Source organism: Pelobates fuscus, chromosome 10, assembly GCF_036172605.1.
Source record: "Pelobates fuscus isolate aPelFus1 chromosome 10, aPelFus1.pri, whole genome shotgun sequence".
Taxonomy (NCBI): Eukaryota; Metazoa; Chordata; class Amphibia; order Anura; family Pelobatidae; genus Pelobates; species Pelobates fuscus.
The window spans coordinates 31,980,502-32,003,919 of NC_086326.1; the positions used below are offsets into that span (position 1 = coordinate 31,980,502).

General features: G+C 38.8%; 1 protein-coding gene across 1 annotated transcript in view; it reads left to right on the top strand.

Annotated features, from left to right (window-relative positions):
• SORCS3 (sortilin related VPS10 domain containing receptor 3) overlaps window positions 1-23,418 on the top strand; it is a 470,892-nt gene that overhangs the window by 257,521 nt on the left and 189,953 nt on the right. Inside the window, exon 5 of the mRNA XM_063435106.1 lies at window positions 15,088-15,161. Within this exon, the coding sequence (XP_063291176.1) occupies window positions 15,088-15,161 (74 nt within the window). The remainder of the gene's footprint in view (window positions 1-15,087; window positions 15,162-23,418) is intronic.

A 23,418-nucleotide genomic window follows, 5' to 3' on the forward strand; every position in this document is an offset into this window, starting at 1 on the left:
TTCAATGGGAGCTTGTCATATTCTATATATTCCATCTCCTTATTGGCAAAAAAAGCAATGTCTTTATGACTGAAATGTTGCTGTTTTGCCAATAAAAGGATATTCTCTGTTCACAAATGGAGTGCTGGATATCTTTTTTGCTTATTCTTTGAGACTTATCCTGGAAGATGAAGCCGGAGTCATTGTACCTTTATAAAAAATAAAAGTTAGTGCTCTCTTATACTATTGTTAGTCATATACTCCATCTTGATATTGATCTGTGGCATATGTAGTGCGGTAGTCAAAAAACATTGAGTTCATTAGGTAAGCCAAGGTAAAGTTACCAAAAGAAAAAGGCTTGAAATGTAACAGGAACAGTTTCATCATACCATTAGCACTTGCGTTAGTTGTAGTGGTCATAGTGCATGGATAGACCTTTTAAGGTAAGATATGGCATTGTGTGGTGCAGAATTGTGTTAGGCCTTGGGGTTATGGCCTCTGTGATGTACACAGCCGCTCCAATATATAGCAGGGGCGATCAGAGAATAAACCTAAAGGAATGGAGGCAGAATGTAGAAATCAATATTCAGACTAATGGGAAGTCAATAGACGTGTCAGAACATCAGTAACAAATGTCAGTACGGATGAGAAGCTGAATCACTTCCGATACGTTGCAGTTAAGCCTGGTGCTGTAACTCACATGGGAGAGAACACAGGCTTTCTCTAATTTTTTGTGTAGGATGTAACTTGCAGGGGAAGAAAGATCTCCTTACAACACTGGAGGTGATGTTAAAGTTTTATTTACAGTGGTTTACGTTTGGTTTTAATAGTAAGTAGAACCCTGTGGAAGATTGGTTTTAATATGTATCATAGTTTCACAAACTGTAAAACTAATCATATTTATGCCAGTTGCAAATGACATAGAATGTGTCTACTGGTACCATTAAGTGTAAGTAAGTTTTTTTTCTTTTCAGAGTGTTATGTTGTTTACAAGTCTTAGAGTAGGCCGATTGTTATGTACAACTGTGTTTTACAGTAGAAGCTGTGTTTACACAACGTCTCACTTCCGGGACAGAGGTGGGCAGGAAGAAAGCAGGCTACACAGATCACAATGCAGGGGCCTTGGCTGGCCATCAAAGTTGTGGCCTGGTTGACTGACAGTCTGTCCCAGGCACACCATGGACAGAGTGCTGCTAAAGTGCTCTCTGCATGGTCGTAGTGCTCAGAACCCTCCTGAATTTTGATAATTGTCAGTAGAATTAAAAATGCAATCCAAGTCCCACATCTTGGGGTACTGTCCAAACAAATTTAGGACTACAGGCACCTATGGAATATGCAGTTAGTATACATATGGATCATGTTATATTCTGCCATTCATTTGTATAGTAACATAGAGGTCTACAGGAAAGAAAAATTACCTACATTTTCTCCATCAGTTCTGACAGATGCCACCAATGTCTATTAACAATGCATTCCGTATATCTTTGCTGTTCCCTACATTTCTTCATTTTGCCCAAGACTGACTTATTTTTGCTTCTCTGCATCCCACCACTTCTGTTCTCCATCATCTCTTACTAGATGGGACTGGAACTCCTGGCATCACTCTGTCAGTCTCTCATTCCACAGCTGTAATTGTTCTCGAAAAACTTACTGTAGAGAACTTACGAAAAGTCCACCAACTTTACCCCCACTAATCTCTCTTACAAATTCCTAAAATGAATGAGTCTTATCTAATCTCCGACACAACCCTCACTACCATATATTGTCTATCACAGGTCGAATTATCTCACACTCATCTCCCTTACCACCTGTCTATCACCCCACCTCCTGTTAGATTTTAACTTCTCAAAGCATATGCCTTCCTTCTGTACAATTATGTAATTTGTGTATATCATGTTACACTTTGTGGTATATCTATTAAAAGAACATCCCAACCCCTTTAGGCACTTCATCTTATTGTGTGGTCAATTCAATTGGTAGGCCTCCTTAAAAGGAAGCATGTCAACTTGTTTGGGCGATTTCACACAGTGCAGCTTGTGCTCAGAGCTCTGTTGAAGCACCTTGAGCATGGACTTCATTTCTTTACTCGAACACGTCTAATGATGTGCTTGTGATACACTGATTGGGAACATTTTCCTGGTGTCATGAGATGTGGAACACCAAAGAACTACAAAATCAAAGCAGAAACATGGTGTAGATAAATAATACACAATAGCATTTGAACAATCTGTTCAAGAACCTTTTCAAGACATCCACCAGGTAACTTAGCTTTGATAATTAGACACAACCCTTAATTCAAGACAGATCTGCCAAACCCAGGAGAGTTTGGAGGTGTGGTACTATGGACTTCCCATTTTCATGTCTTTACCAATACTCATGTATTTATCCTACATCTACGATAAGATTTTTTTTAACAATGCTACGGAGGCAGCTGTTTTGAGTCCTCTGATAGGACAATACTTGAGCAGTCCCATTATTATACGTAGCAGCAAACTGTGTTGAGGAAAATCTATCCAAACTTTAGTTTTCATACAAACAACAACTACTTAACTTTTGTGTTAAATCATAGATTTGCAACCTCTAAATCGAGCAGTATGTGTTAGCCTTTGAAAAATGAATGACAGCTTTGAAAATGTTTATAATACTTTAATAATTATGTTAGCCTATCAATTAAGGATTTAAAGGGCTTTCATTTACCCTCCCTCCTTTCCCTTGGACCCCTGCATTATTTATACCCTGAAGTACAAGTAATTAAAACATATTTAGCATATGCAGCTTTAGAGGTATATGGCAGTTGCATTCTGGAATATGTTCCAAGCAAAGAGACAGGCAGCGTAAAACGTTTTAAAGTTTTTCTCCTGAACTTGCCTGGCACCTGGTAATAATATATCATGTAAAATATAAAGAATATATATATATCATCTTAAGACACTTGAAAGTTTGTTTTAACATACCGGTATTAACATTTTGTGTTTTCTTCCTTTTGTTAAATGTCTTTTAAAAAAAAAAGAAATAAATAAACAAATCCATTAAGAACTACCATATATAACTATTTGCATTTCTTTAAGACTTTGTACTTTTGTGTAAATCCCTTAGGCTGGCTCTCTGGAGTAACTCTGCAAGTGAAATGAGATAGAAAGCTATTTCTCTATCCGCGTAACTAAGGCTGAAAACAGTCTTGAAATCGATAAATGGTGGGGGAATGAGCCATGGACAGCAAACAAAGACCTCAGAAATTTGTAAAAGTCATAGTGTTTACATACAAAATCAGAAGTATTTATAGATTATTCTAGCAGAAAACATGAATCTCATGTGAAAACATACCCGAAAAAAACCAAAAAACAAACACTCTAGAAACACTCTAGGTACTATAACCATTTCATCTCATGGTTGAGTGATGGACCGCGGAAGGCAGGTGCTGTGAACCATGTATTTGTTTGGGAACTTTATTCATGAGTGGCTATCTTACACAACCTGTGCTGCTTTTGAAATAAGTAGATATTTACTAACCATACATATACTGCTCACTGGCATAGTAACTGACACAATTCGATACTCTGTATCACTTCTATTACCTTTGCCTCAGCTAAGAGTGACTTGTATCCCTTCATCATTTTTGATGATATCTTAAAGAGATCCTACTCTAAGATGGGGTACATTAACGTTGTGGCAGGTTTATGCAATGTATGATCTTATAATGTAACTAATTCCCATTATTTTTGCCTATATTAGGTGTTTAAAAAAACAAAAAAAAAAAAACGAATAAAATCTGTCATCATTGAAGTTGCTGTTTAGTGGTTAAGGTAGTGCGCTGGACCTTTTGTATTGTATAAATTGGCTCCCAACAGCACCCCATTTATTCATGTTCAGGTAAGGGCAGCCGCCTGGTTTCATATATATATATACATACACATACAAACATGGGGAAACGTTGTTTGTTCAATATCCAGAATGTCCCACATCTACTCTATTTTTGCCTATATTAGGTGTTTAAAAAAAAAAAAACGAATAAAATCTGTCATCATTGAAGTTGCTGTTTAGTGGTTAAGGTAGTGCGCTGGACCTTTTGTATTGTATAAATTGGCTCCCAACAGCACCCCATTTATTCATGTTCAGGTAAGGGCAGCCCCCTGGTTTCATATATATATATATACATACACATACAAACATGGGGAAACGTTGTTTGTTCAATATCCAGAATGTCCCACATCTACTCAAATTAATAACAATAAAATAATTAACTAAGAAAAGCTAACTCCCCTCAGTTTTCAAACACTTTAGGTTTTAAGTACTAAAACAGGAATAACACATTAAAGACCAAAATAGCAAAGCAAATGAAAAAAAATAAACAAAACAAACAAATAAAAATAAATAAATACCTAATTTGTAGTTATTTTCCTAGTTTGATTATTTTGGCATAGAATTGGGAAAGCTCTTGTCAATTTCCCTGTATCCCAGTTTCCCTGAATGTGTGTTAAGCCTATTTGAATAATATTGCAGTCAATGTTTCGAACTGTGCATCATCATGGTTAGTGCAGATTTAATACTAATATGAGACTGAGGTGTTTCTGGATCTGCTCTAGAACTGATTTGGGCAACATAGTAATTAGTGAAAATGTAAGATATTTTTAATGAGTTTTTATTAAATAATTGATGACTAAAGTTTTCTGATGACACTATGGGAGTTACACTAGTGGCTGGAGATCTATTAATCTGTTGTTCATTAGTGTTTTGTTAACTCAGTAAAAAAAACATCCTTTTTGAAGAAGATCTGTCAGTTTGTGTCTTCACATCAGGGGAATATGATCGCGGCATCGGTGCCCCCGTACCCACACTGAGAATTGTCCTGATTCTAATGTACATCTTCCATCTCTGTCTGTAGATAAGTAATTAGCTTTAGATTCTTCATGTTTCCAATGGTTTTGTGTTGCTAAGAATATAATCACCACAGTGGTGTCTGAAAATGTCCTGCGATAGCTTTTAGACATTTTTTTCTGTAAAGGTAAACCAGTTTGTTAGTATAATTCTGAAAGCTCTGTACGTTTCAGACACAGGGATATATCCATTGTACATGTGGTGAAGCATTTTAACCATGTGGAAAACGTGTGTTAGATACGAGAATCGGCAATTAGTTGATCAAGCATTGTGTAGGAAATATAGTAAAATTTGAGTTTTCAAAATGATTGATTTATAATATGAAAAATATTTTGTATAAAAAAATGTCAACAACATTTATACAAAAATTGAATACTTATGTATTATGTATGTGAGAGTGAATACATTGATTCAACTCCCACAATGCATTTCAGTATTTAAAAAAGGTATTTCGACCAGTCACAGAGTACTAACAGAGAGAGCAAAGACACACACACAGAGTTAATTTATAACATGGTTTACTTAAATGCAAATATAGACAAATACAAACAGTGTGACACACAAATAGACAGTGTAGATCTGAAGTTCAATTGCAATATAGATACAACATATTTGTCTCTATTAGCTTTGCACAAGCTCTTATCTTCATTCACAGTAATGTAGCCATGGGCTTACTCCTCTTTCAAAAATAGACTCTTCCTCATATCTCCACAAGCATATCTCCATGAACTCCTGTCCCACGTGCAATTGTTCCTTTTGTCCATATGTATATGGTGTGTCTCAAAGTGTAGCTGTTGGTAAAATGCTGGTTTATACCAATAAAGGGGGCAGCTTATATGCACTAAATGTATTAATTACACAGCAAAGTTCCCGCTTGCTATACATTGTTTCTGCATTTTGAACAAACACTTTAGACCTAGTTTATTTTATTTATTTTTGTTATTTTATTTTCTATTTATTATTTTATTATTTGATTGTACAAATTTCATGCCATTTGGACATTCAGATGCTTACAAATGTCCAAAGTGCCGAAGCGCCGAAGTTCTGAAGTGACAACGTTTAGTAGTTCGGAAGTGCCGAAGCTCCGAAGTGCTGAAGTGATTCGGATTTCTGAAAAGTGGCAAAACACAAGAGAGGGAGGGAAAATTACGTGAATGATGAAAAGAATCTTGACCAATAAGCTAATTCCTTTTGTGCAATGATGTCATATCCTGTACGCGTCACATCGCATGTTTGTCCCATGCAGTTTTTCATAATCTCTACTGCGCATCACTGCATCGGACAAACATTCGTAGCCAATTATTATATAAGATATATACAGTAGACATGTATAGTTTGTTTCATTCCAAAGTTACATTCATGTGAATGTCATGCCATTCGGACATTCGGATGCTTACAAATGTCCGAAGTGCCGAAGTTCAGAAGTGACGACGTTCGGCAGTTCCGAAGTGTCGAACCGGACCGAATGCCATTGGTCCGAATTGTCGAAGCAGACACATTTTTTTACTTACCCGAATTTCCGAACCAATTTTTTTGCCCATGCACATCCCTAGTCTGCACCACCCATTGTACAGCACTACAGAATTTTCTGCCGCTATATAAATAATAAATTAATAATAATACTACTGTGAAAATCTCCGATTGTATCAACTCTAAAGGAAGGACCAGGCTAATACGTGATTTCCACCAGTCCTGGATCTAGAGTGAGTACATCACAATTTCGGGCTGCATTTTTTGCCGTCCCTGGATGGTTCCTGGTGTCTCATATCATCATGAACTGTCCAAAGTAAGCACTGCATGAACACATCACGAGACACACTTAACTCATACTAAGTGTACTAGGACTGTGATAATAGTGTTTTTGCAGCATTCTGTGTCATTTGCTGTAAATATAGCAGGTCGGAAGGCAGTCAGTCAGCTTGTCATACATTCACGCAAGGCTGACACATACTTCTTTGGGAAATCCCACCTCCTTTCTGATTGAGCTTGCCCATTTGGGTTTTGCCAGTGACACACTCCTTTGTGCCCACCTATCCCCAGTCCTGAGTTCATACCTCTGAGTGTTTGGAGGTATGATAGCATACTGCAAGTCCCTGGGTCCATAAAGTGTCACGGTGTAATACCCCAACACGCAGAGTTTAGGATAGCAAGGGACAAAACTAGGATATAATGTATTACCGGGCCTTAGAATAGCCGGACTAAACATCAGACAGGGATAAAGCGAAATCAGAGACTAGCCAAGGTCAGGGTAACGGAGAGACAGCGAAAATGAGAACTAGCCAGAGTCTGGTACACGGTAATTAGTCAGATGGGCAAACAAGACAAGAAAGCGTTAAAGATAAACTCAGAGTCAGGAACAAAGCCAAGTTCATTACCAGAAAAAAAACACAAGATCAACGCACTAAAGGGTACTGAAACAGAAACAGATAGGGCATTGTGGATAGGGCTAGGGAAGTTTAAATATCCATAAACTAACATTTGATTGGCCCACATCACGCCAACCTCCCTAAAATGTGCGTGTGCGCATAGTGGGGGTGCCGCAATGACATGGGCCAATGGGAGCCTGAATCCACTTGTGGCTCCCACTGCCCCTTTAAGAGCGCGCTCTTGTCAGGCGGGCCCCGTAACCACTCACTGCTGTCAGCACACGCAGCCCGCTCAGAGGAGGAGATCGAGCCGCAGGCACCTCGTGTGGAGGCAGGAGTGCTCGAGCCACGCGTGGTTTAAGCTTAGGACCCCAGCTGGCCCCCGGATAAGGTAAGTACCACCACATAAAGATGGCCAAAGGGGGTGGGTGCATGACTGTTGGTGTGTCCAGTTTGATCACTTGCATTTTGTGGAAAGGGAGGTTTGGATAATATGCTTTCTCTTTTGCTGCACCGGTATTAATGTGAGTGGTACCCATGTAACTTGCTGTATTTTTTACCCAAAAGCACACAGCAACACTTCTATAGTATGTTCCATCCCTACACCATGCAAAATCATAGCTTTTGGGGGAAAACAATTAAAAATTGATAGGTATAAAAAAGAGACAGACAAAATTATATATACCCCGGTATATATAGTATATTAATATTTTATAAACAAAAAGTTTACATTTGCTTGAGAGAAATTATAATATAAGACACAGAAAAGGTTTCGGTGCTATCAAAGCACTCATTTATTTCAGGCCAAAGTGTTACCCCAAACCCAAGGTCCGCATGAGGTATCCCTGAATGTCAGCTATTCTGGCTTTAGTAAACAGCTACCAAACAGTTGCTTCCTGTGCTTATGTCTAGGATATTTCACATGGAACACTGAGCTATAATTGTAATTTGAAGATGACTCTCATTTTGACTACATGCCTGATTGATGTTCATAAAACTATTGTCTCCAGTTAATATAACAGTTTCATTTCTTGCCAACGCATTTGTTAAACAAAACAAAATAGCTTCTCGCATAAATGTCCAATGCAGCTGAGTGTGCACATGCTAAACCCTGAATAATTAGATTATTAAGCAAGCCAGCTCCACCAATATACATATATATTACCGACATAAAACCATTTCACAAAGCCGTTGAAAGACTTTGTCCTGGCAAGACTTGCGTCCCGTACTCATCACAAGCAACGCAAAACTTGGAGCATTGTCTGTACAGAAGCATTGATGCAAATTACCCAGCGAAATATCCTTATTATATTCTAATACATAATCCAAGAACCGCAGTTACAATCAGAGGAAAATACTTTCATTATTGTATCAAACATAATGCACTATCTCTTGCCTTGAGCGAGAAATCATTGTATCCTTTGGTAATAATCACCGAGAACCGCTTTCTCTCTTTTTTTAATGCAGCATTTTTCAAGGAAGTGATTACTTTAAAAATGAACCCATGGGATGTATTACCTTTTGTAAAAAAAAAAAAAAAACACAGTCTGCTTCAGTTATGTGTCTCACAATTAAACTGAAGATAAATGATTTTTCTTTTTTAAATGCAGAAGAGGTTTATAAACAGTGCTCTTGGAATATATTGGTGACTTAGACTGTGATTAATAACACCTCCCGATCTTTGGTGCCCCCTGCCATGCCCAATTGATTGGCCGCAGTACCGAAATTCAGCAATATTGGTCTGTCACAGAGGCCACAAGACCAATGGAAAAAAGAGGCTTCTGTGAGGTTGCTGCATTGGTAAATGCTAATCAGTAATCACGGTCTGTAAGCTGTAGATTTTCTTGCTTTTATACAGTATTGACTTTTTTCCACTAGTTATTCTTGCACTGTTATTTTGTTCGTCTATAATATGGTCATGGTGCTTGATGAAGGAGTGAGTCATTTATCCTGATCTACAAACTGTGTTATAGACTCTGTTCGGGCAGAAGGAAAGTGACAATATAAAAGGGAAGATAAGGACGAGCAATGGCTATCAATATACTTTTTTCTTCCTGGATAACTTGGTAAATCCCACATGTAGCATTAAATGGATTTACTAAGAGATCAGATTGCAAGCTAGTCGGTTGCATAATTTTACCACAGTTTTTTTTAATGGACTGTTTTATCACACCTCTTGGGAATTACTGCTGCTCCACAAGACCTCTGTGACTTAGTAACAGAATATGAAAATCCAACTAAGTTAGTGAAAAAGACTGCAGTACTTGAAGCATTTTGGGAAACTGACATGTGTGAAGGTAATGGGGACTGTGTAGGTAGGTTCCCACTTAAACATATATCAGCTTAGCCAATAAATAACTAGACCCAAGACGTAAGTGGTGACAAACAGGCCACAGCTTTATTACATATCATTAACTCAACATATTAATATAATATACCAGTAAAATTTCCAAACTTGATCCTAGCCAACCATTCCTAAATTATCTTGGGTGCCTCTCCTCCTCCTTCGTCCTATACATCAAACCAGCATCAAAACTGGCCTTACGTTAACATCAATGATAACCACTAGCTGGCCTTTTGCTCAGTGGACACGTCCATTAACCCATTCCTTATACCAGAGGTTAGGGAAGGGTTCAGCCCCAATCATCCTTTCCACTGCCCAATGGACAGCAAAATATTAAACTGTTCCCAAGCCGTATAATTAAGGTAGCTGGGCTACTAAGGGAAAATGGCTCCCTATATATATGACCACCCTGCTTGCATTACAACCACTACAGGACCTACCTTAATTGAAACCCATACTACCATCCCCCCACTCATACATGCCCCTCTTTCCGGCTAGCCCCTTGGCCTGCCTCCTCAGGGTCTAAGTTTGGCTCTTTTAGGCTCTATGGGTGAATAGACCAGGGCTCAGATTCATTCAGAGCTTAGTGGAGTAATTATAGTGATATACACCCAAATACTACCCCGGTTAGACTATCAAGTGATGAAACTTTAATTTTCACCAGATGCCCTATAACACAAGCAGTCTCCCCATACACATTTCAAAGACATAGTTATACAGAAGCATCCCACAATATGAATGCAGAGTCCATACATGAGACACGAGACACATGAGACACACAACTTCTAATAATACATACAGTCATGTGCATGTACAACACATACACACACACCTCCCATCACACACCTTCTATCACACACACGGTTATACATATACCTCCCATCACATCATAACGTTCATTCACACGTGCAATTTACATTACATGCAAATGATCTCCCTGTAACTTTGGTCAAGCACACACGCCACACATACACATGCTCAAATCCTGTTACACACATCCCCACACAGTCACATGTACAAATTTCATAACACGCTCTACCGAAAACAACCCCTAAAATAAAGAATACATAGAAGGATTATCAGAGAAAGAACCTAGAGAAGTAAGAATGTTTTGGAAAAAGAAACTGAAGGAATATATGTGATCCATGGTGATGGTGCCAACTAGAATGTTGCCTATGGGTTGTGGAAATTAATTTTAGTGAAATTACAGTGAAGTCAAAATAAGGGGGGGGGGCGGGGGGGTAATTAGAATGTTCTCTTAAAGACTGGTCAGACTTAGTCTGAAAATACCTTAACTATTACAGGGATTTATAATAGTTTTATCTGGCTGTAGATTATATGTCCACAGTGCAGTACCACACTCAGCTTACGTACTGCATAATATTGTCTAAATGTGGCCTGCTGCAGCAGAGGACTTAATAATGTAGATAGAAGAAATCCTGCAGAAATGCTGAATAGCCAGATGGAAAGCCATGCAGCTAGAGGTAGTTCATTTCACGATGGCTGGAGACAGGAATGTATCACTGGCGTGACTGTTACCATGTGAAGCTACAGCTGGTAGTTCTGAACTATTCCACACAAAACTGGTCATTTTAGCTGATACGATAGTTTCTATAAAAAATGGAATTATCTGATGATGCAGACATAAACAAATATTATTTCATTATTTAACTGCTGTCTCACGCTACAGAGGCCCAGAGCATTCTAGAATTTATCAAAGCTATTTTTATATCTTGGTATTCCCGGAGACTGTCTTTTATACACCAGGGATTTTTTTTTATATTCTACAAATCCTTTTTTTTTTATTTTAAAAATGCATTATAGTATACTTACTAACAGCATATACATAATCTATCCATCCATCCATTCAACAATCCATCTATTCAACAATCCATCCATTCATCCATCCATTAATCCATCCATCCAACAATCCGCCCAGGATTAAAAGATCATATGCTACTAGCCAGGCCTGAAATGTTACTGGGCACTGCAAGACATTGTATGCCCACCAAGAGTTATTCCTATTCACCAGAACTACATTTTCATTCACCAATACCTGTTGGTGAAATTTTGGAGTCCTGCGAGATCCATCCATCAATCCATAGAAACACATCTTAAATAGCACTATGACAAGCATAATGCCCTGTTGACTACTGACATCATCAGAACTAAGGTGTCATGTTGTGCAAGTGTGTGCACATGCCACCAAAACAAAACTTAAAAAATAAAAATGCATGAGCTGCTTTTCTTAAAGGGACACAAATACATTTAATGCATTTGATAGATATTGAATACATGTGCTGTATTTTTTGTACACTCAAAAGCCTGCAACTTAGCCACGCTCCCTCATGCCAACTCAAATATATGCATACAGTCTCATGACCAACAGCACTGAGTTAGCTGCTTTTAATTCACAACTGGTTGCAGATCATGTGTCTCCCAGGGTGTCCTTTCCCTCTAATGCAGGTTGTTTTGTAGTTCAGATCATTAAGTACTGTCAATGGCTGAGCTGTATACATACTTTTGATAAGGAAGTATTTTTCTAGAGTGAGGGGGCGTGGCTAAAGAGGCAGGCTTATGGTGCAACATGCTGCAAAACATTTTATTTTAAGCAAAACTATAAAGATTTGAGCACGTAAAAAATACAGCATAATAATGAGTACAAACCCTGTCAAATGCATTGTGTCCATTTTAAGTTGTGAAAATCTTATTTTCTTCTCATTTACCAGTTTATGGGGGAGGGAGGCACAGTTTTTTAGGGGATAAATATGGTGTGGTTGGAGGGATAAAATGTACAAGCTTGTCACACAATTAATATATATATGGTAAAAATAGAAATATATTTATATATATTTGTAAGTAGATGTAAAATGCATATAGGACACGGGTTCACAACCCTGTTGAATCTAACGTGTTGTTTTTTCCTTTTTCTAAAAACACATACAGATACAACAGGGTAATCCCTAAATCCTGGACTTTTAGGTGGTACTTGAGTTGGGAACCACTGAACTAGAAAAAGTTTGGGGAGGAGACAAGCCATTTGCAAATTGTAAACGTAAACATCTGAACTAAATAAAGCTCCTGAGATTGGTCCCCCCCCCCCCAATTCTGCTTTTGTTGGGAACGTTTTGCAGGTTAAAAAAACAATTCAAATAAACAAACTTGATAGTTAGTTTCACAATATGTCCGTATATTGGTCTAGGCATTGAAGCTGTACTTTATCTCATTGTAATATATCACGTACAGGGTTGTTCACTAAAGTTAGAAGTCAAGGTGAATTCAAAGTGAATTAAGGTGAAAATAGCCGAACTGGAAGAATTCTCTAGGTCAGCTACACTTTCAGTTCTACAACTCTGGCCTTAAATGTTTGATTCACTTTAAAATCTCACTTTAGTAAATAACCCTGTTAGTCTTTCTACAAACTGTATCCATTAATTCCCTACCTGTAGCAAGACAGATCCCCAAACAGGAGGAATCAACGCTTTGAGCACCACACTCATAATATCTGCCACCTATGTTCCCGGTGTTTGTTATTTATCCCATTAGTATATGCATATTTACAGGCATGGTGTGATTTCATTTTAGCTTTCCCCTGCAGTCTGTGTTCCACCAGGGCTCACGTTAGACGTTTCTATGATAAATAGAAGGATGATGAGCCTCGCACAGTGGGAAAAATCTAGAACACTTTATCTTAAACATCACACCGGAGCCAAGAATCACTCACACAGAAAATTAGTCAGCTGGAAATTGATTGAAATTGCAAATTCTTGGACCCCAAGAGGGCGCACAGACTTAACCTCTTCCTGCGCCACTGGAGGAAATCTCTCTGTGTGTGATAGATACGGATGGTGATGAAACCAGTAACCGGCAGAAATTAGTCAATGCCGCATACTTCTTGTCTCAATGCATTGAGCATATTTTCTTTAAAGCTTATATACAGTGGTTGGTGAAAACAAATACTCATTTACTTATGTTTCTGCCATACAACAGCGTCTCAGAATCAGGATTGGCATTATTTGGTTGGGTGCTCATATGTAGCAACACTATTAGTTCTAAAATAATACACCTTACCAAACGGTTTAACAAAATTCAACCTTCAAGGGACACTGTGAACACCAACCCAATTCAAGTACATTTGATACATTTTGGCTCCATATTCATGCAGGATATTTCTACATATTAAAATATTTTTTTTTCTTCTAGCTTTGCTAAAAAAAATAAAAAATGAAAAAAAATATTTTGCAGGTTTCTGCAGCATAAACGTCTTCCTGACTGGCAGTACAAAGTGTGTACCAGCTACTCAGCCAATGAGAGATCTGTGTGAGATAAGCTGCTGACATGAGTTTTTAGCAGAATGTAGAGAAAATACAGCGTTAATATGAAACCGAAAGTCCATTTAAGATGACACTAAAATAAAAATAAATGTTTTTCTTGCACAGAAGTTTTTGCTACATTAGTTATTATACACAGAAGTTTTTGCTACAATAGTTATTAGACACAGAAGTTATTTATATATTGTAGCCTAAATGGTGAAAAATAGTGTATCTTTTAGAACTACCGGTCATCCGGGAAGGCTTAACAAAATTCGATTCTCTTACATTCCCAGAGTGAGCGACTCTCATTTTCAGATGTAATTGGTTAAGGGCAACTAGTTAGGATCACTCTCCATTATAACCATATGAGAGTATGGGAAACTCACAGTGTTACTCAACAGCCAGTTCCCCTGCCTGATCCACATTGATGAATGAGGGTTGCGGGAATTGGGAAAAATTTTATATTTTGAGTAAAAAAAAAGTATTTCGATGGATTTGGAAAATGATGTTTGTTTCTACGTATATATATATATATTGTTTTTCTTTATAGCCATATCGACATAAAATTCATCTAGGAACTTTAATTCCGTATAACGGGGCACCGTTTATCACGGCATTAGGGTGAGCCAAAGTACACCTGGGCCAACCCCTTGCACATGTTTATGTTCTTCTTAAAATAATATATAATTTTATTAATGCTCAAAAGTGATGTCATAAATAGAACTCTCACAGTGTGATTTGTGTCTTCATGCCATGGAAGTAAGTCTGGCACAGCTGCGTATGCTCACCAGAATTACATTTGCGATAGTAGGACATTTATTTGATCACTTTAATTTTATACCTGTTTAATCATAACGTCACTACCTAATCGTCTCATGATTTGTGTTGGAGATGACTTGTTTCTACACCTGTCCCTGTTGTTTAGTTAATATGTCGTACTTTACAATGAGATATACTACAGCTTTGATACCAAAATCTATTTCTCGAAAAATTCTGCTACTAGTTGGTTATACAGGGAGTTATAAAGGCATAGTTCTCCACCAATGTATTGTTCAGAACCTTGAGTATCTGTCCTCTGTTATCAATATACAGTGGTAATGATGTAACTATCAGATTATACAGCTGGGAATTATGCAATGTGTTTTTTTAGTTCATCTTGTTTTTAGTATGGATGTAGGAAATCAAACTAATTGCTATTTCTATTTTCCAGCTTTATAGCTCAATGGATTTTGGAAGAAAATGGCATCTAGTTCACGAGAGGATCACACCAAACAGATTTTATTGGTGAGTTTTAGATAAATTATTGATCTTACGTAGACATGCAATGTTATGGAATATTACAGTGTCTGTGTTTCAGTTTTCACTGCAAGACATCTCCGAGTAGGGCAAATATTCTAATCAGAAATACTCTTGATGATTGGTTAGTGGTGTATAGTTTGTAGCAACTGCTTTGTCAGCTCTTGATTCGTAGAATTTTCTCATGTGAAAGCTACTGACAAAGGATTAGTCTTAGCAGGGCCGGCCTTAGGCCTTTAGGCACAGCGCATAGCCACACACACACAGTCACACACACTGGCAGACAGTCAAACACACAGACACACACAGGCAGGCAGTCACACAGACACACACAGGCAGACAGTCAAACACACAGACAGACAGCCACACACACACACAGGCAGACAATCAGACATAATTACCTCTGTTTATTATGGAGGAATGGAGGCAGTGCAACTCCTGGAGACAGGTTGTTGGGGAAGCAGGGACTCCTTCCTGCTTCCCCTGCAGCAGTTACCCGGCACTTTTAGCTTCGCACCCGCCGCAATATTGTTGTTTTTTTTTTTTTAATAATACTGGCTGGCTATGTGTGAGCTGTGTCGGCAGCATGGTCCCCCATGCTCCCATGGCACCCTGTGCGGCTGCACAGCTCGCACACCCCTAAGGCCGGCCCTGAGTCTTAGGTCCATCCGATGCATTGTTCACTATGGCAGCATGTCTTGCACAGGGACCACCAATTTATAAGATGTACTGCTGGAGTCATGGGTCTTCCACTTCAGACAGGGATCATTGCTGAGGCTGGGTACAAATCAGCAGCTTTATCTCTTGTCTAAATGGGCACGAATGCCTGTACCTCTTCCAAGGAAGGGACTCTGCTGCCTGGATGTCACTGGGCACCACCTTCACAAAGGAGTTGGTGACTCATTGGCCAAGTGAAACGGCTCTCCTCACCAACAGGTCCCAAGACATTGTTATCCTCCAATAACTGAGACAAAAACAAAACAGGAATAATGCGTTCATTAGATATAAATGGATTGTGAGTCTCTAGTATTTTTTATCTCTTTTATTCACATTTATCTTTTTTTGTGCAAATGGCCATTTTTTTTATTTATTTTATAAAGGATTCGTTTGGAATATTATTTGATGTATTTTATCTCAGAAATTTTTTATTGATAATAGCTATAAGATTTATAAGAGTTATAAAGATGTTTCTGGTGTTTTTTTTGCTCAGAGAATTGAACGCTAAACTTCCATAATAACATATTTATAGCTGCTCATTTTTATAAACTAGTGTGTAAAAAGTTTCCAATTCCTAATGTATTCATTTATTTTAAGAACATGGCTGTAAACGAGTGTGTTTTGCTTTTTCTTTGGAAGAATGCGATAATAAACAAGCATGCACAGTGTTTCCAATTCCTCACTTTACATTTTTGGGTGAAAACCATTACAGTTTCTCCTTTTTTTTTTTACATTTCAGTCTAGACTAGCATGTAGAGTTTTTATAGTTCCTAATTTTATGGGCTTTTGGGATAATGGCTCTATCTGTAAAGTAGCATGCAAAGTGTTTCCAGATTAAATGTTTGGGTTTGAAAGGATCCGCTCTAAATTAGAATAAAGTAGTTTCTGGTAACTGATTTTGGGTCATTTTGGAAAATGCAATATAAACTAAATGCAAAGAGACCAAAGCAGCAAGAGTAAAGTCAGTTTTACATTGACTAATACATAGTCAGCCAGTTCACCCAAATACCCCTGCATCCCTCCTAAGTTCTCATACTTAATTCCCTCTGCACTAATCAAGAGCAAGTGAAGTGCACAAAAAATCCCCCCAAAATTGTCAATGAGCCTATTCCGTGGGAAAGGGCCTGGAGCTACAGCTCCATTAGCTCCTATGTTAATCTGGCCCTGGTTGTGCATTCCATACGTCATCAGCTACTAAGAACAAGGTTCCACAATGTTACAACAAGAGTCCAAACTGATTATATACCAAAATATAAAAGACATACTGGTACCCAGCCATCTATCCACATCTAGACAAACATCAAAAAATTGGCTTACGGTGCAAGGCACATATCAGTGTGGGAGGTGTGTCGCGTGCAGCTTTATTGCTAAGGGGTCCAAAACGATCATGGACTCAACTGCCACCACCACTATCCCCATAAAACAGTTTTTTAACTGTAATACGTCAGGAATGGTATACCTTCTAACATGCAAATGCGGGTTGAAGTATGTCGGTAAAACCATACGCCCATTCAAGAAAAGAATCATGGAACACGTACATTCAGTGACAACAAATAGAGACACTCCAGTAGCCAGACATGTGAGATCTCACCACAGTGACACACCCCGCTGCATTAAATTTGCGGGCATTGAGCAGGTTCTTATGGGTAGGAGAGGGGGTGATCTGGACCAGGCACTCAAAAGAAGGGAGTGCTACTGGATCCATAAACTGGATACCCTGTCTCCAAAAGGACTTAATGAGGGCTTCACATTTACACCCTTCATTAGCTAATGACCCTTATAAATCCATTGCTGTAAATTAATATGTATATATGTATATAAGAATTTGTTTACCCTTGACCCATGTAACACCTAAGATACAACAGGGTTCTATTATTTAACATAAAGCTAACTCATAAAGTGACACTAGCCCAGTACATTTACTTCCCATCACTTAATAATGGAGGCATATGGACCAATGATGATCACCAAGAATAATACAGATACAGACCATATAAGTTGGAGATATACTATCCTAACAATAAGAGTCTGAGATGAGGATAACAGAACTATTCAAACCATATATGGTGATGGCTTCTGGTACCGCTATACACCTCGACCGAACTTAATATCATATCCTCCTTAAGTCTATTAATCTCTATATCGGGAGATGTACATCGTATGTTATTGTATGCCCTAGTAGTATCTCTTTTAGGATTTCTTATCTACCACTAATAGAGTAAACTGCACCCTAATCATATCCACATTCGAGAAAGCATATTGTTCCCTGGAACATGGGAAAACTTGAAGACATAAATGTTGGTACAGCAGGGCAAAAGGACAACAATACCCGTATACTCCCTCTCTATAATCTGTTGGGGTAGTAATTAGCGGCTAAGATCGATCTCTAGGATCGAGACAATGTACTACACAAATATTTCGTCCCCATGTACCTTTTTAGGTTATGCTAATTTCGGGTCACATGGGCGATAGTCTCACACACGCCCACAAAGACGTGGATAGGCGGAACTACAACACATAGACCGCCCATCAGAATTCTGGCGCGAGAGTATCCCAATAGGGGCGCCCACCGATTGGCTACCTGACGAAAGTAATGTGTTATAAAAACGAGCCGACGGCAGTGTCTCCTTTACCTTTGAGAAAGGCGCTTGCATAGCGCCGAAACGTGCGTTAGGTTAATGCTTTTTTAATTATCACCGAGCACTTTTGTGTGTGTTCACCAGGTGGGGGGAGGTAGATGAGTATGTAGGAGTCTGATGATTATATCAGTTTAAGAGTGATTCTGGTCTTCGATTTTCGTGGCCGTGTTCTTTCAGGTTCAGCACTACTATTTAGCACTTTGGCTTCATAAGTACCAGTGTGAGCGCAACTATCCCTAGGGTGTGCTGCAATCCCCTGGAGAGTTAATAGTTCAATAATGCCTGCATTAGTTCTATTGATACCGGCATAAGATTTCCAGCGGACAGACAACCTTTTATTAAGCAACTTGGGGTTTTTGACCCCGTCTGTAGATAATTCTACACAGATTTGCAGATATAGGTTTAATAGCCCTTTGGTTAAGAATAATAGTGTGTCTGTATGGTGCTTTCTTGGTACTAATGTAAGACTTATTATCTCTAATCAGAACGACAGTGGGGTTACACGCTAGTCAAGCTGGAAAGACAATAGTTTAATTATGCCTGCATAAGAACTAATGATACCTGCATAAGATTTCTAGCGGATAGACAACCTTGTATTAAGCAACTTGGTTTTTTTCCCCGTCTGTAGATAATTCTACACAAATCTGCAGATACAGGTTGAATAACTCTGTAGTCAAGAGCAATAGTGTGTCTTTATGGTGTATTTTTGGCACCAGTATAAGACTGATGATCTCTAATGGGCACTACAGTGGTGTTACACGCTAGTCGAGCTAGATACCAACAACTAAAACATTGAGCAATTAATCCAACAAGACTTTTCTAGTCCTGGACACAATTGATACAATGTTCTTAGTCTTATTACCTAAATGTATCGAGTGTTGATAACGTTATAGTTGTATATACTATTTCTTCTAAGGGCTTTTTCTCTAGCCCCCAACAAGCTGTGTCTATATTTTGCACAGACCTCTTAGATACATAAGTTACCCCTGGTTTAAGGGTCTTAGGTACTTGATCACTCTCTCCTGTCTCATTGATATATATTACTACCTCCCTCGATTTATATATATTTTTTTAGATGTGTTAGCTTCATTTATAAGTTTCCTTTATTTCGTTTGGGGAATGTGTACCCTATAATAAAGGTGTTTTTATTTTCAAACATAAGTAAACTCATAGAATCTTCCTTGGTGCCCCTGAGCCCCCTTTTTTTCGCATTGGGCTTGGGTCCACCAGCAGTTCCTACATTCATTTCGATATTAAGGGTTAACCCCTACATAAGATTCTATGGACACACAATAAGACCCTGTTTGATCAGGGAGCTTATTTCTTTACAATTATAACTACTCGTTCTATCCAATAGAGGTTTCAATACCACTACAGTGTGTCAACTCCTAAGTACATGATATATGGCAATGGCAAACTTTTTGTCTCAACTCAAAGAACCGAATCAATGGTGCACAGATGTGGAATCAGTCTTTTCAGATAAAGATGTAACATACCTGCCTGAACATGACAATATAAACTCAAAATTCAGGAACTTATCGAATATGTGTAAACAACAGATAAGGCTGGGGTGGGAAATAACCTCTTTACAAAAATATCAAAGTAAGTCCATGATACCGAGGGGACTAAGAATACAGACCACACCAAATATAGAAATGGATGACCCGGCCCTATTAAAAGAATGGGAGGAAGCGGCTGATACTTGTTCTAAGAAATTCATGGATATCCTGCAAAGATTTGAGGCAGCTAGATTAAAAACGGTCAATGAAAAAGTAAAGACCGCTATAGAGGATATACAAAGCTGCAAAGATGATCCCTCCTTTAGCACACAGGAACAGAGATTAGAACAAAATCTGAAGAAATATCAGGGCAATATAAAAAGCCGTAAACACGGGAAATTCATCCGTGATAATGATGATTATAAAAAAGGCAATGTGTATAGACGCTTCAAAAAAACTATACGGATGGACTCTGACAACTATGAAACATCTGAATACGAAACGTCTGACACAGACAGCGAACCAACCCCTTCCACCAGTGGCAATAGGAGACAACAGGGCAATAAAGGAATCCTCAAAAAAGGCGTGACTTTTTTAGGGCAGCCCCCCCGAGAGGGGGAAACACAAAACTACAGATTGACAAGAAACAGGGGAAGGGCACGCAGGAGATACTAAAAAACGATATGAGAATAGTTAACCTGTCAGATATCGCCCTTACCTCTACCCAAACAGAAGTACTGTTGAGAGGACTGTCTTTTGTGCCGATCCCTCCATTCAATCATTTTGAATGGATAAAAGATGTCAATCTGTTCGGCAGGAGACTAGCCCTACACAAATTCTTTAAAATCAAAGATGAAAAAAAGGCGAAAGAATTAGGCTTTAACCTAAGGGAGTACCAATGCCTACAGGAACTGGTTACCCTACTAGAAGAGAATGACGATACCACCATATCCACCCCCTATACAAACCTGCGACCCAGAAGCAAATTTACCCCCAACCTAAGGGAATACAAAAATATCGATATGTTTGTAGAATCTACCACAAATTTGATAAAAACAATTAATACAGATATGCTCACGATGCAACCCAAAGGGAACCTATCCAGGACAGAATGGAGGGCACTCTGCAGCCTAAAAGAGAATGAGAACATCATCATTAAGCCAGCGGATAAAGGCGGCAATATTGTGGTAATGAATAAACCACATTACATACAGACAATAGAAAACATTCTCCTAGACAAGAAGACCTACAGAGTACTCTCCAATGACCCATCAACCAAATATCAAATGGAGTATAAGCAACTCCTTGACCAAGCGTATGATGATGGTATCCTGACAAAAGAGGAACACTGTAGCATCTTTATAAAGTACCCAACAACTTCAACCTTCTATGGACTTCCCAAGATTCACAAACAATATGTAACACTCACTGCTAGACCTATCGTTTCAGGCTCGAACAATCTGACCAGTAAGGGAAGCATATACGTAGACAAAATCCTACGACCATATGTAGAAACCTTACCCTCCTATCTCAAGGACACAAAGGATACCCTGAAATATCTGCAATCATTGACTGTACCAAGAGGGTCTATACTCTGCAGTCTGGACGTAGAGAGCCTATATTCATCTATCCCACACTCAAGTGGGCTAGACCATGTAGGCTATTTCCTGGAAAAAAGGGGTCCCGAACATGACACCCATACCAAGTTTGTACTTAATCTCTTGAGATTCATATTGACTCACAACTTTTTCATATTCAAGGATAAGTACTACCACCAGGTGCAGGGGACTGCTATGGGGACATCTTGTGCCCCGGCATATGCCAACCTGCACCTGGGTTGGTGGGAGAAGGAGGTGGTATTCTCTGTACAAAACTCACAATATACAGACTTCATCTATGCATGGAAACGTTACATAGATGATATTCTAGTGATATGGACAGGTACCAAGCAATGCTTTGAGGACTTTGTAACAACATTAAATGTAAACAAAATAAACTTGAAATTCACCATGGAATTTGGTGATCAAGCCCTCAACTTCCTTGACTGTACATTCTCAATAACTAAATCCTTGAAGATCAACACTACCCTCTTCCGTAAACCCACTTCCACAAATAATATGCTCAGATGGGAGAGTTATCATCCGATCCCTCTGAAAAGAGGTATCCCAGTGGGACAATACCTCAGGCTGAGAAGAAACTGTTCATCAACGGATGATTTCAAGACTAAAGCCAAGGTACTGAGGGAAAGATTCAGGGAACGAGGGTACCCTATAAGATGCCTCAAACAAGCCTACCAAAGGGCACTGGAAAGTGACCGAGAAACTCTTTTACAGAAAAGTAAGAAGGACACAGACAAACAAATTAGGTGTATAGCTACCTATGATGCCGGCTGGGAGGAAGCAAAAAAGATCCTAAGCAGATTCTGGCCACTCTTGACACAAGATCCACACCTAAGGGACATTATCCCCTCTAGAGTATCGGTCACGGCCAGAAGGGGGAAAAATATAAAAGACATACTGGTACCCAGCCATCTATCCACATCTAGACAAACATCAAAAAATTGGCTTACGGTGCAAGGCACATATCAGTGTGGGAGGTGTGTCGCGTGCAGCTTTATTGCTAAGGGGTCCAAAACGATCATGGACTCAACTGCCACCACCACTATCCCCATAAAACAGTTTTTTAACTGTAATACGTCAGGAATGGTATACCTTCTAACATGCAAATGCGGGTTGAAGTATGTCGGTAAAACCATACGCCCATTCAAGAAAAGAATCATGGAACACGTACATTCAGTGACAACAAATAGAGACACTCCAGTAGCCAGACATGTGAGATCTCACCACAGTGACACACCCCGCTGCATTAAATTTGCGGGCATTGAGCAGGTTCTTATGGGTAGGAGAGGGGGTGATCTGGACCAGGCACTCAAAAGAAGGGAGTGCTACTGGATCCATAAACTGGATACCCTGTCTCCAAAAGGACTTAATGAGGGCTTCACATTTACACCCTTCATTAGCTAATGACCCTTATAAATCCATTGCTGTAAATTAATATGTATATATGTATATAAGAATTTGTTTACCCTTGACCCATGTAACACCTAAGATACAACAGGGTTCTATTATTTAACATAAAGCTAACTCATAAAGTGACACTAGCCCAGTACATTTACTTCCCATCACTTAATAATGGAGGCATATGGACCAATGATGATCACCAAGAATAATACAGATACAGACCATATAAGTTGGAGATATACTATCCTAACAATAAGAGTCTGAGATGAGGATAACAGAACTATTCAAACCATATATGGTGATGGCTTCTGGTACCGCTATACACCTCGACCGAACTTAATATCATATCCTCCTTAAGTCTATTAATCTC